Genomic DNA, 14,134 nt, shown 5'->3' on the forward strand with positions numbered 1-14,134 from the left:
AATGGAAAAAAGTCTGGAAAGCAAAATTTTCTGTTTTAAGAAAGTTTAGAGAAATGTATGGTTTTTCAAACAATACTACCAAGTAACAAAGATGGAGAAAATCTTAATTTATCAGCTCCAGTTTAGTCAACGTGACTAAATGCTGCGTGTTATTTATGCATTGTGATTGTTGATTTCTACTGTTGTCTCAGATGGGTGATCAATGCTTTCACCTCATGGGGAGCTGCCTTGCAGTCTGCAGCTGTATGATGGAAACAGAAGGCTGGTCTTGAAATCCCTCAGCCCTCTGGGGTTCAGACTCCTTTAATCTACCCAAATCCTCTTATTACCCCACTAATAAATTGCTGGTAAATAGCATGTATACAGACTGGTAACTATGGGCAAACAAAAAAATGCATGTATTTTTTAACAGTAAAGCCAGAGACAAAATTAGCATCCTACTCCTTACACTGAGTGTATGAGTGGGCTTTGTCCTGATTTTTTATGAGGCTCAGTGATGTCTTGACTGCATTTCCTCTCACACGGCACTGAGTGAAGTAGGAGGACTCAAGCACTAAATGACAGCTCAGGTTCTTACAGGAGTAGGGAGTTCTGTAATTTCACAGAAATATCTCAGTGTGAGTGGCAACACAGAGCAGCATCACCCTATGGGATAGGGACAGAAGAAGCTCTTGTGTCTTTTCAAATACCAGGAGAATTCAGTCTGGAAGAATAATTATCTACATGGGATTTAACTCAGGAAATAATAAAGGAAAAAATGTGTTCAATGCTGCCAGTTAAGCTAAATTTGTTTTTTCTTTACATTTAGGTGCCTGAAGTCCCTGAAGCATTGTAAATTAAAAGCTGATATTATGAAAATTACTTACATCCTTGACTCGGTTTGTTGTGTTCAGTGCCAACAATGCAATTTTATTGGCTTCTTCAATGTAACCAGCAATGTTCTCATACACATTTGAAGCATTGATTGCCCTTTGTACCAAACCATTTGAATCAACACCATACAAATTCCTGTTAAAAACAGAGTAAATGGTGAAAAAACCAAAACTGAATCAATGTCATTTCTGACTACATAATCACACACATAAATGTATTTGCTGTAACTCGTGTTCTCTTCATTGTGTTTGACCAATCTGAAGCAGGTGAAAACTGTGTGGATAGAAGAATCTTCCCTGCCATTTAACTCTTAGAATTTTGCCCTTAACATTTATGCAAGCAGCAACAAACACCTTCTCATCTTTTACCTTTTTTAAAAATCTAGATTAGATATTCCATAAATTAATAGAGTAACAGGTCTATAAGTAATCCTTCTTTAGGAATAATTCCTATCCATGAATGGAAAGAACTATGTGTGCCAGTGATAGCTATGGATAGCTATGTCACTGTCCTGTTTATATTTTCCAAAGGTAAGTGGGGAAAAAGGGGAGAATCAAATGTCGTGAAAATTTGCAGGAAGTTAGATTTCAAAACTGAAAGAAACCTTTGATGGCATGGTTTTGGTCTGTGTATTAGGTGATAACTTGTCTTCAGGGGAGATTCCAACCAGAAGATAGTTCAGAGCTCAACATTCATCTGTTAACAATTTTGAATAATTACTATTTTTTACTGTTCTGGTGATAAGGAGGTTTCAAAGTACATTTAGAAATATATTCTAAATATAGATGTATTTGCAGATGTGTTCATTCACTTCAAAGTGTTTGCACACCGAGGGATTATTAAATTTCCAGATTCAGCATTACTGCAAGAATTTTCTGCTAAATTCCCTTAAGGCAAAACAATAAACTCTATAAAATAAATCCTAACAGACTAATAAAGCTAACCTATAAAACCAAGTTGTTTTGAATACAGGCTAAGTGTTTTAAAGGATTAAAATTTCACTGCAGGACAATCTTCTCAACATATAATAGAGTCAGGATTGTTCCATCTGGGTATTTTGTAATTACTTTTGTTTGCTTTTTGTAAAATTCCTAATGTGTTGGACTTGGTAATAATTTTAAAATTATTTTGGTAAGGGAGGAAGGCTAGCCATATGGGGTATTTTCTTTCAAGTTAGTCTGCTGTCCCTAGTTAGCTGATCTCAGACTGAACATATTGTTTGGTTTTTATGTTTCTGTCATTTGTGTGTCATTACAGAACAGTTTCAGATGTCAGCTTTATACAATTGCATAAAAGAAATCCATCTGGTTTTTTGGGGTTTTTTTCCTCTATTTTAATCTCCTATCTAGGGCATGTGGATATTAAGAAACAACTGTTTTTTAGATAATACATTTGAAGAGTATTGTAAGCTTATCTTCTAAAAGCATATGCCCGTGATATTAGTTAAGGTAGAATTTGGTGACATATTTTATTTAAGAATTCATTTACAGCAGTGTTTTTTCAATGGATAGTCTCAATTGCAAACAAACTAATTAAATTTATCTAGAAGTTATTTTCTAGTAAATTGGTGCAATGTTGATGAATTTAGTGTCTTCCAGCAAAATAGAAAGACTTGCAATGAGTTTTTGATGTTATTGTGAGCCAGTTTCATTGGGACACAACCTACTGAGAATCAGAACTGCTCCATTTGTAAAACTGTTCTTGGAATAAAATTATGTCAAAGCTCATTTTGTGCCCTGTAATGCTAAACATTTTTTTTTAGTGTACATGAACTACTGATGTGAGCAGTTCCTGCAGACCCCCTTTAATCTTGCCTGTATTATTTTACTTTTCACTAATCCACCTTTCCTATTCTTGTGCAATAGGAAGAGGAGAACATGCTCAATTAGGCTAGAGAGAATGTCATGCAAGACATATATTTATTCTTCAAAAAGTTTCATAGATTTTGCCTAACTCAACTTCAGCTGTTCTCTGTGGAGTGTGACAAGTTCTTCTACACATGACTTAGCATTGATTTGTTTAGTGCCTATTTATTGTCACTGTGTTTCTGCTTGTCTTTTCAGCTGTTCAGTAAGTGGCACTTATATGAACAGAGTCTGCTGAAGTTAAATTTTACCCATCCAGCTCATCAGCAAGTCTTCTTAGGTCGTGTGCATGGTGCATAGCCTTTTCTACCAACTCATCATCAAAAAGCGACAGGTTGGCTATTTTTTCCTGCAGTTCCTTTTTTGCTCCATCTATTTCTGCGTAGAACCCTGATGCATTCTGAACAAAACAGAGAAGGAAGGAAAGAGGATGAAAATTGAAAAAAATCAAGTCTGTATTTTGGTTATTATGTTTTATTTCACCCTTTATGTTATTATAATGCTCCTTTATTTCTGTTACAGATGTTCTATTTTAATTTTTTAAGAGAAAAAGATGAAAGATCTAAGGGCAAATGCCAGTATGGAGACAAATTCAGGAAGATGAAAATCAACAAAAATTCCAGAAATCACGTAAAAAGGCATTACAGAGAGATGCATAAAATAAAAAAGAAAGATGGTCAAAGTCTTACTATATGTCTTGTATGTTTGCTCCAGAACTGTGGCAAATGACAAGTCTTTCAGAGTGAAGTCCCCTTTCTGCCTCCTTGTATAGAGAGATTCCTCATGCTAAGACATCCTGGATTTGTCTAATTTGTAAATCACTCCACCTAAATACTACCTATATATGTATAGGCAAGGAGAAGCAGTTTGCCTTAGCCACGTTTCTTCCTTATATGAAATACTTGTGGAAAGACCAAATGGCCTGCATTTCCCTTCTCTCAGTACACAAACTTGCCAATGTGTTTGAAGATTATAAATGTGTTTCAAAATACATGAAAAGGAATGAAACCAAGAGAGGGAAAAAGGGTGAATGAGTGAAATGTGAAAATACTTGTTGCTGATGAGGATGGACAATGTATGAAGGTTGCATAGTTCTTCTTTCCCTGTGTGAACATCCTCTGTGAGGAACCCAAAATGGTAAGCTGCAGCAATTTTTTTTTGCACAAAACACCAGAGAAAAACCCCAGCATACTGCTTGATCACAGGGATGGTTAGAAAGTAAGCTGTCATTCTGTTTTCTCTAATTACGCTTTCAAAGAAAAATGAAGGACTTTGATATTTGCTTTTGTGTAAAGAAGTGGGCAACTGTGACCAAAATGAATGCTCATGGAAAAATCTATTTTTGCTTAAATTATTTCAAAATTTTAAAATAACTCATGAAGAAAGAAAGCAGCTTTGCTAAATATGTTAGTTAGCAGATCCACAGTTTTATTTTCTTCATCTTTTCATAGAAAAGCCAAACCCCTAAAATTCCTAAAAATTTCCTTCAGCACCATGTCTGATTCAAAACATTGGACAGTAATCTACAGTTCCAGCGATGGATTTCTTTATGACTATCTGGTTATATATGTTTGACACAGTGCCTGGTTTTAATGCTGGTATCTGGGATCTTAAGTGTTCTTCCATGTTCACTCATAGGCACTAGGAAAGGAATTTACCATGAAATGCAACCTTTTATCAGAATATCTTTTGGCAGCTGCTTGTAATGAAATGATTAAGAACTCTACAGAAAAATCTTTCATTCAGCTTTCCCTACAGTAACATGTCCTTATACTAGAATTATTTTTTAGGCAGCAAATTATAACAACAGAGCTTTTCATCTAAGAAAACCGTCTACTTTTTCAGCGAATATTTGCCGCTGTTTCACTGAAGCGATATAATGGAGAGTTTTTCCATTAGTGATCTAAACATATGACTTTAAAAAATTAGGATGCATCATTTAAACAAGCCACCAAGGCACTTACCTTTATTACTTCACTTAACTCAGAGTTGACTTTTTGTGGTCCTTCCAAAATAGTTGTGGCACTGAGCAGAATGCTGTTCACTTCATCCATTTGCTCTTTTATCTCCTCATGTTGTTTCTAAAAAGAAAGCTCAAAACATAAATCACATCCAATACCATTTGTGCTTTGATAAAATACAGTGTTAACCATTTTTGCTAAATATGCTAGAATTACTTAAAAGATAGTGGTGAATGAAATAGATTTAGACATATGTGAAGTCTGATTTTACAAGATATGTCTAATTGCTACATATTATAATATGATTTTTTTTGTGAAAGAAATGTTAGATGATAAAAAAAATATTAATTTCATTTCATATTATAGCCTAAGAAGCTATTGGAATGAAGTGTCAGTCAATGCACAGCAGAGACAAATTAAACATGGATTTTTCCTTATCACCTGGAGACCATTTTTTCTAGAGTGTTTTTTAAATCTACAGTACAGAGATCTCTTTTCCTTGTCAGTAGTAAAGCCAACATGAACAATATTTTTTGTACAGCATCTGCCTCCATTGTGAGGAATGATGGAGATCCAAATGGTTAAAACCAGGGAACAAATGCAACCACACACTTCAGGCTTTGCTTCATAACAGTGAGACAAGCTGCAGCTTGGCACTGTAATTATGTAATTGTGAAACAATGGAAGAACAGAAGAGGCTTTGTACTTAAGGATCTCAAGCTCTCGTGAAATTATTCCCTAGAGGACCATGCCTGATTTCTCTATTGAATTCTTAGACCTTCCATATCAACATGAACTTCTAGCACTGCAAAATTCAAGAACTCAAAACTCAGCCACTGATGCTATGAAATCCCGAGGTTGGCCTGAATTTGTGGGATCATTCTTCAAATCACAAAATTGCTCGCTAATGCCCTCTCCCCGAGAATATACACAATTTCAGCCATTGAAAGGAAAACAGTTTCCTTTCAATGGCCCCAAATTGTTCTCTTTGTAGTCTTTTTCCTTGCTGAAAAAATAAATGAGAAATTTTAGGTGGGATATTCTGGTTTTGCACTCATTAAAAGAAACATATGAAAACAGGGAAAAGGTCACAGAACTGCTGTGAAGAAAAAAAAGTAGTTTCTTTGGTTTGGCTGATGGGTTCAGTACTTCTCTGGGTTATGAAACATGAAAATTCTGTTTTTTCATCAGCCATGTGGGATTTGAACCTAATGTCACCACTTACAGACAAAGGTGCCCCACTTCCAGGCTGCAGGGGACAGATCACCTCTGAGCTCTCCTCCACCGTGGTTACTTTGTTCAAAACCCTGCAAGCGTTCATTTGGACAGGACACGGGAAAGCAGTTGCAGCCTTACAGCTAAGCTAGTAAGTTCACCTAGCAAGGTGAGCAGTTAGTGGATTTATGCTTGAAGATTCAAGGACAACAGTCTACTCCTCCTGAAAAAGTGGGGATGTATTTTGTTTAGAGTGGTTCAGAGGAAGTTTGCATCAGACAGTATGAATGCACTCACCCCAGGGCATAAATGCAGTGCAGAGCCTTTATAAGTGTTTTCTCAGAATAGAATTAGTTTTGTGAACATAAGACCCTCCCACATTATAAGTCAGGACATAACTGGATGAAATAATCCCACCACAATATTTATATCAGCCATGCTACATGAAATTTCAAGCTTCTTGGGTTTTACTGTAACGTGCCTTTCTAGTCTAGGCACAAGTATCCATGTCTTCCTTGGTCTAATGAGGCATGACATGCCAAAACTTCCCATTTATTGTCACTTCACAAATAGATAACAGTACCTTGCACTTCCACAAGCTGTTTCTTAGAACTGAAGAGTCAAACTCATCCTGCTGAGTGGTCCAAGAAATTCTTTTTTGATGTGGTGATTCCTGAACCTTAATTGTGTGCAATCTACTGTTTTAAGCAGTGGCAGAGACAGAGTATTCACAGTCAATGCTTATGATAAATGTAGTGCACAGTACCTCCTGCCTTTGGAGCCTGGCTGTGTTTTCCCTATTTATATCCTCCGTCTGTACAACATAGTCAAGCGCCTTGTCTAATGCCTCCTCCAGGTCTGACAGCTTCACATCCTGCTCGCTGAGCTGCTCCAGCACATCAATTACCAGGGATCTGGTGTCATTGTACTTCTCGTGAAACGCTTCAATTTGCTGTAGCACTGCGAGAAAAATAAGAGGCCAATAAATCCAAAGCTCGGATTTCTGGCAAAACCAACCTATACAGCAATTTCTTTGCTGTTACTTGGACAACAGTAAAACACATTTTGTAAAGCTCCCTTGAGGGATCATATATCTAGATTTTCATTTTCCCTTCTCTTTTTAGAAGGCAAGATGCCTCTCATTTTATTATTTCATTTTAATCCTATTAATTCCCCCTCTGAAATATATTTTATTGAAAGAAACTAGGTCTGTCTTTCCCTGCCTTTCCTTTGTTTTTCATTGTTAAACCTAGGCAGCCTGTCATGGGGAAGACAGTCTTTATGCCTCATGTTCTGACCCATGGCTAAGCTGTTGGCTAAGCTGTGAGAATTAGGCTGCCACTCTTCCCCATGCCAGCAGTTTTTCTCTCTCTCCTGGCATTTGCTGTCCCCATAGCAGAGCTGGCAGGGGGGGAAGACATTCACATGAGCAATTCCAGCCCTGCCATGAACCTTCCTAAGCAGCTGTCGTTGAGGTGCTGCAGTGCACAGGCACACACAGACACACACTTTTTCTCCCCATTCTGCCCTGAGGAGCACCAAGCACCATCAAGGACTTGGGGCAGGAATTTGGGAGCAGCAGCATCTCTAACACACCAGCTGGTGTTTGCCAAGTGCCTGCTGGTCTTCCCCAGGAGCTCAGCAGTGCACCCAGAGCTGCCCAGCACCTGCCAGCTGAGCATCAGCACGTGGCTGAAAGGAGAACTGACTTAAAACTCACACTCCTCTGCTGCATTTTCCTCCTTGTTTGCAATTTGCCTCTGATTAGTGAAAGGCTTTCGACGTTTGATCTCCTTCAGCATCTCCTCAGCCACACTGCGCTTCTGGGCAATTTCTTCAGGGCTCAGCTCTTGTTGAATTGCATAGTATTTGGACTTGCTGCTGATTTCTAGGGGGAAAAGGGAACAGATGGTGGATTCAGTGTGACTACAGAGAAATAAATACCATGGACTACTTTTACTTTTGTGAGTTGTGACGATACTGGTGGCAAAAGAAAGATTTAATTATCTTCATCTCTATAGTAGATGATTATTATGTTTAATCCAGTCTTAAAATTAAACCTGTAAATAAATCACACTTTCTGTCCTATGTGGAGGTCTCATCAGAAGAGGATGGGATTAAGCAAATGTGGGTTGGGTGCATTATTTGGCTTGACATTCCTTTTAGGCTGGGAAAATCATTTTATTTTGGGTTCTGTGGCATGTATCATGCTGGGGGTTTCATCTATCATGGGATCATGGTTTTTAAGTGCTGCTGTTTATAAAATAATAACAGTGCTAAGGAGACTTAAGTAACCTCATTTTCCATCTGCAGAAGTTTGAGGCACCCTAAGGAGGTAACATATGGCTTCTGGCCTGATGCTGCCTAGCTAGTTTGGAGATAGATACTATTTCAAGGTTTTGGTCTCAGTTCAAAAATCATTGTTGTATCCTTGCAGCTGAAATTGAGTTGAGCTGAAATCCACAGTGTAATCATTACAAAGTTTACTCACTTCTCACTCCCTGGCCTTGAATACTAATCACCTCCTTTTTTATGCCTTGTGATGTGTGTGCCTGTGGCTTGCACTTGTTACTAGCTTTGTGGATAACCAAAGCTGGCAAAACGAGCACTATTTTTCTGGAAGATTTTTATAAAAAATAGGTATGTAATTGTGGCACCACTGGTTCTTTGGCAGAGTGTCTGTATGCCTGCTCTTGCTGGGCCCTGAGCTCATTAGTGGAGCTGTAAAGGCTCATACTGAGCAGTAACTGATGACAACCAGGGCTCCATGGATTTCTTTTTCCTTATGCTGGCACATGTGTGTGCACATGGGTGATGCCTCTGTAGAATAACAGTCCTGAGCATGGTGGATGTAATTTTCACCTACTTGTTTCCAATAGTTTTCATTTTATTCACAGCCATGGACATTGTTTCTTCTGTAACAGCTTAATGTGATTATACTATGTCTGTGCCAAATCAGGAGCATATCTGCCTTATGTGGTTCCTGTCCTGTTCCAAACCAATTAATGATACACAAGGATGATCCACAGACATCAATCATGTTTGTTAGTGATGTACAGTGAGGCTCATGCTGACACTGTCGCTCAATAATTGTAGAAATAAAATGTGATGGATGGCCAGACAGTCAGTGGTTTTTAGCATCAGAGATGTAATAAGACAGTACAAATATAACATAATGCATGGTCTTAGCTTACCTCTTTTGTGTGATGGGATATATCAACCATATTTCCTGAGAGAAAGTAAAGGAGCACCCATAGAGGTAAGGATAAGCGAGGATAAAAGTGGGTATGTAACCACATTTCAACTGGAAAAGGGCTGTTTAACCTCAACTACCAGTCAGCATTTCTATTCTGGTGCCATAGACAGCTTTTGCATACTGTTTGCTTTGCTGAAGAATGGGGGAAACCAGGGTGTTCTGCAGCAGGATGAAGGCTTTCATATTGCAGGTGTACAGGGGGCAGGGGTGTTTTTGAGTACACTGATTTGGGATTTCATTGCTTTCTGCAGGTACTGAAGAAGAGGCTGCAATTGGTTCAATCTCATTTTTATATTTCAGGATGATAGTGGTATGTCATAGATATTCCAGATGAAGATGATTATCTCTGACTAGGAAATCTTTTTTAAGTGCAGTTGTGCTTGACAGGGTGTTCATTGTTGCCATAAATTACATATTGTCCTATATATCAAAAGATTTTCCTTTGATATATAGGACAGTAAAAATTATTGATGATGCATTAATACATGGAGGTTTCATTACCACATTCCTGACACTGAGAAGAACCAGAAATGAATCTATTTACCTTCAATGTTATCTCTTATATTATTGAGCTGCTGCACAAGCTGAGAAGCACGGTTGTTGATCTCTGTGGTTTCCTTCTGTACCAGTCGGCCTTTGCTGGAAGCATCATTTCCCTATGAATAAACCATGAGAGGTAAACATTAGATTTCTTTTCAGATGTGAGGATGAGCAGTATAAACACACACTTTGCTTTCTCCTGGTGAGCACGTGGAAGGCCTTTTTATCATATAAAGTAGTATTTAAAGGTGTTCAAAGTGAAGATCTGTCTTGTCAATGTTTTTGGAATTGCAGAGTGACAGATTAAAACCTGTCCCATATTTATCCATGGTTTGCTGCAGTGAAATTTTCATAAATTATGTACAGTTGTAAAACTCTGTCTGCTGAGTCTCCCCCCTCTCAGTGGGGCTGGCTCATTTTGCTGGGTATGGCATTTCCTGAGTAAGCAAATAGAACGAAGAAAAAGGTGTCAAGCTCCCAACTGATTTTAGATCTGTGTCTCCCTCAAGTGAGGTCCCCAGCTCTGCAACTTGTTAAAAATAAGAAAAAGCCCAGAGATTGAAAATACTCTGAAGAGCACAGGTCCTGTACTACATTGTGTTGGGGGCTGCACTCTGCATTGCCTTCCCTTACTTAGGGTTTGTGGAGGCCCCAGGTGGATTTGAAGGCAGCGCCAAGGGGGGCAGCACCACTAAAAGGGATGGGCATAATGATAAATTGTAAGGGTTACAAGACTGATAAAACAAGTGTAAGGATCAGTACAAATGTTTCTGGTTCCCATCTTATTAATATTCAGGATCAAGCTATGTTTTGTTTTACTCAAAACCCATTCCATGCAGACTCTGGGAGTTACAGGTAGTTACAGGAGTTAGATTTAGCAGGTAGATTTGCCTACAGTTTTTCCATTCACCCTGCCTTTGTGGTGTAGATCAGAATCTGCAGGAACCCCTGAAATGTGGGGATGTGCACATAAAATTCTCTGAATAGAAAATGCTGCATGTCTCTGCAAAAGCTTCTCAAGGCCCTAGAACCCATTTCCCATAAATGTACCCTGAAATAGCAAAAAGCTCAATATATTCAGAGTTACTATTGTGGTCCTCCACTATCAGAGTCTGGAGTCATTATTTCCCTGCCTTACATGCAACTACAACTGTTGATGTAGAACTAGCATTAGCAGTAACCAGAGAGAAAAGACCAGAGGAAACGCTGAATTTATTTGTTTAGGGACAGCAAAATTGAGGAATGAGCAAAGAAATCCCCAGGTAGCACTGCAAATGAAATGTTATTATCCAAACTCACTAAATATTCATAGAAAACCTAATGCCTTAATCAGTCTGCCCACCAGCTAGAAGGACACAGAGGTGTGTGAGCTCTGACAGATATTCACAGGTACGGAGCTGTGAGGGTGAGCTGATTTAATCAAAACTCTCTTGAACACAGGCATAGTCTGTATAAATCTTACATGCCCTTTCTGCTAAGTAAGTGTTGATTAAAAACACACAAAACTAAATTTTATCTTCCACTTTCCTTTGTGTTGCCTTTTTTGCCCCCTACTTGCTCCTGTGTTTGAGTTTTAGTATAAGGTATAATTTTAATTTGTCTAGTGAAGGAATTGGTAAAGTGAATACAAGGCCTGGCACTTTGCAATAAGCATGAAATATAAGCTAGTCCTATGGCAGCTGTGGCTATCTTTGATAATAACATAGAGTGATGTATTGTACTAATATATGTTTATTGTAGCAACAGAAAGATGTTTAATATTATATTTTTAAAATAGAGTATAAGCAATTTTGAACCCTATTTCTTTTCTTAACATATATCATAGCAGTATTCTTCTAGGATGCAATGAAAGTATTATGGGAGATGAGACTTGAGAACCTTAATTTTAGAGCCTGGCAGCTGGATGTGGATGCAACATTTATGATTATAATTGTATTAAAAATATCTTGAGTGCTGATCAAGCTCCCATCTCAGCAGGCACATGAAAAACCTTTTAAACTGGCAGTTTTAAAATATATTTTGAAATGACTAATCAGGATTAATTTAATTTTAAGACAGCATACATGTAAAATAGATATAGTACAAATGCTCCCAATGTCAATCTGCATCAGTTCAGTGTTGGTTACTTTACTTAATCAGAAATCAAAATGTGAATGAGAAAGGCAATATGTCTATCCCAGATTAAACACGTTGTGTAGTGGGTAGGTGGGAACTCAGATCCTGAGGGGCAGAGTTTTGTGACTGGTGACAAACCCCCAACCACAATCAAGACACTTTTTACCTCCTTCCTTTTCTGTGAAGAAGACTTGATAATTTATGCTTTAATTCAGATTTAAAGTAGAAAGTTATAAGATAGAAATAGAAATAGAAGGTTCTTCCAGCTGTCAGGGCACACCACTCTAGATGTTAAGAAATGTTTTTTATGAAGAGGGGTCAAGCACTGGCACGGGTTTCCTACAGAGATGGTTGATGCTCCATGTCTGTCAGGATTTAAGAAACATTTGAACAATGCCCTTAATAACACACTTTAACTTTTGGTTAGGCCTGTATTGCTCAGACAGCTGGACCAGATGATCATTTTAGGTTCCTTCCAACTGGGACTATTCTATACTCACCTCTTATGCCCACAGGTGAATATGACAAAGTGCAAGCCCTCAGAGCTTTGGCAGAGGGCTGTAAACAAACCTGTTCGTCAAGTGTTTCTGCTTCTCTGAGGAGATCATTCATCTCATCTGCAACATCATCAACCTGGATGGTCCAAAGTACAGCATGATTCTTTTTTTTCGACATTGCCTCCTGTGCATGGGGAAAAAAAGTGTCAGTGTGTCTGAAAATAAACTCCTGGGGTTTATTGTGGAGGGCAGGGATTGAAATTTACAGGATTGGAGTGGAAAATCAAAGATTCAAACTACATGAAAAAAATGAAATATCATCAATGTTTGTACCTGGAGATGAGTGGTAGTGAGGTTCAGGTCATTCAAACGTCTTTGAGCAGCAACACCTGTAGAAATGCTCAGTAAAGTGGATTTGCTCTCATCGATAGTCAGAACTGACAATCGGATGTCATCTGTCAAGTCCCAAATACATTTATCACAGCCTGATGAGAAAATAAGACAGCATAATTTTTCTTTGGTGTTTGTGTCAGTTGACAGCAAATATCTTAAATTCATGTAATAGTGCTCTTGACCCATGGTGTTCACTCTCTTTGTCACTGATTCTTGCTGGTGGATATCCATTTTTCTTTCACTTTCATCCTCCCACTCCCAAGGTCCCACAGTACGGTTATGACATTTCCAGCTGAGCAGCACCAGATGGGACTGCTCAAAGAGCCTGCCACAGGGATTCTGTAATCAGTTGGGAGAGAGGGAGAGGTATTTCCTGGCTATTCCCTAGGCTCTACATGTTTGTGGCCTGAAGCACAACAGATGAGGGTCAAAAAAAACCAACTGCATTTTGTCAGAACCTCAAACTCCATATTTAAAATTTAATGGTATGAGAAATAAGGATGTCCAGCAAATGGGCTCTTGGCCACCTATTTGATTACAAGGGCAACTTCTGAAAACACAGTTATGTTGTGCTTGGAAAGTGCTTGTGCAGAACTATATCCTTGTTCCTGCTGAATGACTGAGATGCCACCTTGTTTATAGTGACACTGGTGCCAACACTAAATGCAAGAGGCTTAGGTGAATGTGAAACACAGATTCCTACAGACACTTTTGTTTCATATGTTTTCCTTCTGGTTGCTCTTCAGGCACATGACCCCTCTTCTTGGGAGTTGGTTCAGGAACTCATGCATGCTACATGCTGTGCATTATATACAGGTATAAATACACTAACATTTAAAAAATACCTGTGATTACCAATAGCTACAACATAGTACTCCTGGGAACTCCCTATGCTTCCTATCATTAGTGTTTGGGAGATAGTGAGAAAGGAACTGACTGATGGATATATGCCAAGCAGCATATTGATATATGTCAACAGCAGCAATCTATATTATATTTGACTGAGGTAATTTTCTGCACAGTTAGTTTCAGTGGCTAGTATGGGGCCATGTTTTGGATTTATGCTCAACACAGGGTTGATAATGTAGAGACGTTTTTTGTTGTTACTGAGCAGGTCTTACACAGACCCTTTCTGCTTTTTGTACTGCCGTGCTGGTGATGAGACTAGGGGTGTGCTGGAGGCTGGAAGGAGACACAGCCAGGAGAGGTGACCCCAGCTGACCAAAGGGATATTCCAGACCATGTGACATCATGCTCAGTAAATGCAATGGGGGGAAGAAAGGGGAAGGGGAGGACATTTGGAGTGATGGCATTTGTCTTCCCAAATAAATAGGTAGGGCCCTGCTCTCCTGAGATGGGTGAATGCCTGCCTGCCCATGGGAAGCAGTGAATGAATTAATTGTTTTGCTTTGTTTGCAA

General features: G+C 38.6%; 1 protein-coding gene across 1 annotated transcript in view; it reads right to left on the reverse strand.

The window, feature by feature from the left end:
• Nucleotides 1-14,134, reverse strand: part of LAMA4 (laminin subunit alpha 4) — a 99,334-nt gene that overhangs the window by 39,279 nt on the left and 45,921 nt on the right. Inside the window, exons 7-14 of the mRNA XM_063389831.1 lie at nt 12,656-12,807; nt 12,396-12,506; nt 9,715-9,826; nt 7,635-7,802; nt 6,681-6,874; nt 4,703-4,819; nt 2,990-3,138; nt 867-1,008 (exon numbers count right to left, since the gene is read on the reverse strand). Of these exons, the coding sequence (XP_063245901.1) occupies nt 867-1,008; nt 2,990-3,138; nt 4,703-4,819; nt 6,681-6,874; nt 7,635-7,802; nt 9,715-9,826; nt 12,396-12,506; nt 12,656-12,807 (1,145 nt within the window). The remainder of the gene's footprint in view (nt 1-866; nt 1,009-2,989; nt 3,139-4,702; nt 4,820-6,680; nt 6,875-7,634; nt 7,803-9,714; nt 9,827-12,395; nt 12,507-12,655; nt 12,808-14,134) is intronic.

Source organism: Prinia subflava, chromosome 2, assembly GCF_021018805.1.
Source record: "Prinia subflava isolate CZ2003 ecotype Zambia chromosome 2, Cam_Psub_1.2, whole genome shotgun sequence".
NCBI classification, from domain to species: domain Eukaryota; kingdom Metazoa; phylum Chordata; class Aves; order Passeriformes; family Cisticolidae; genus Prinia; species Prinia subflava.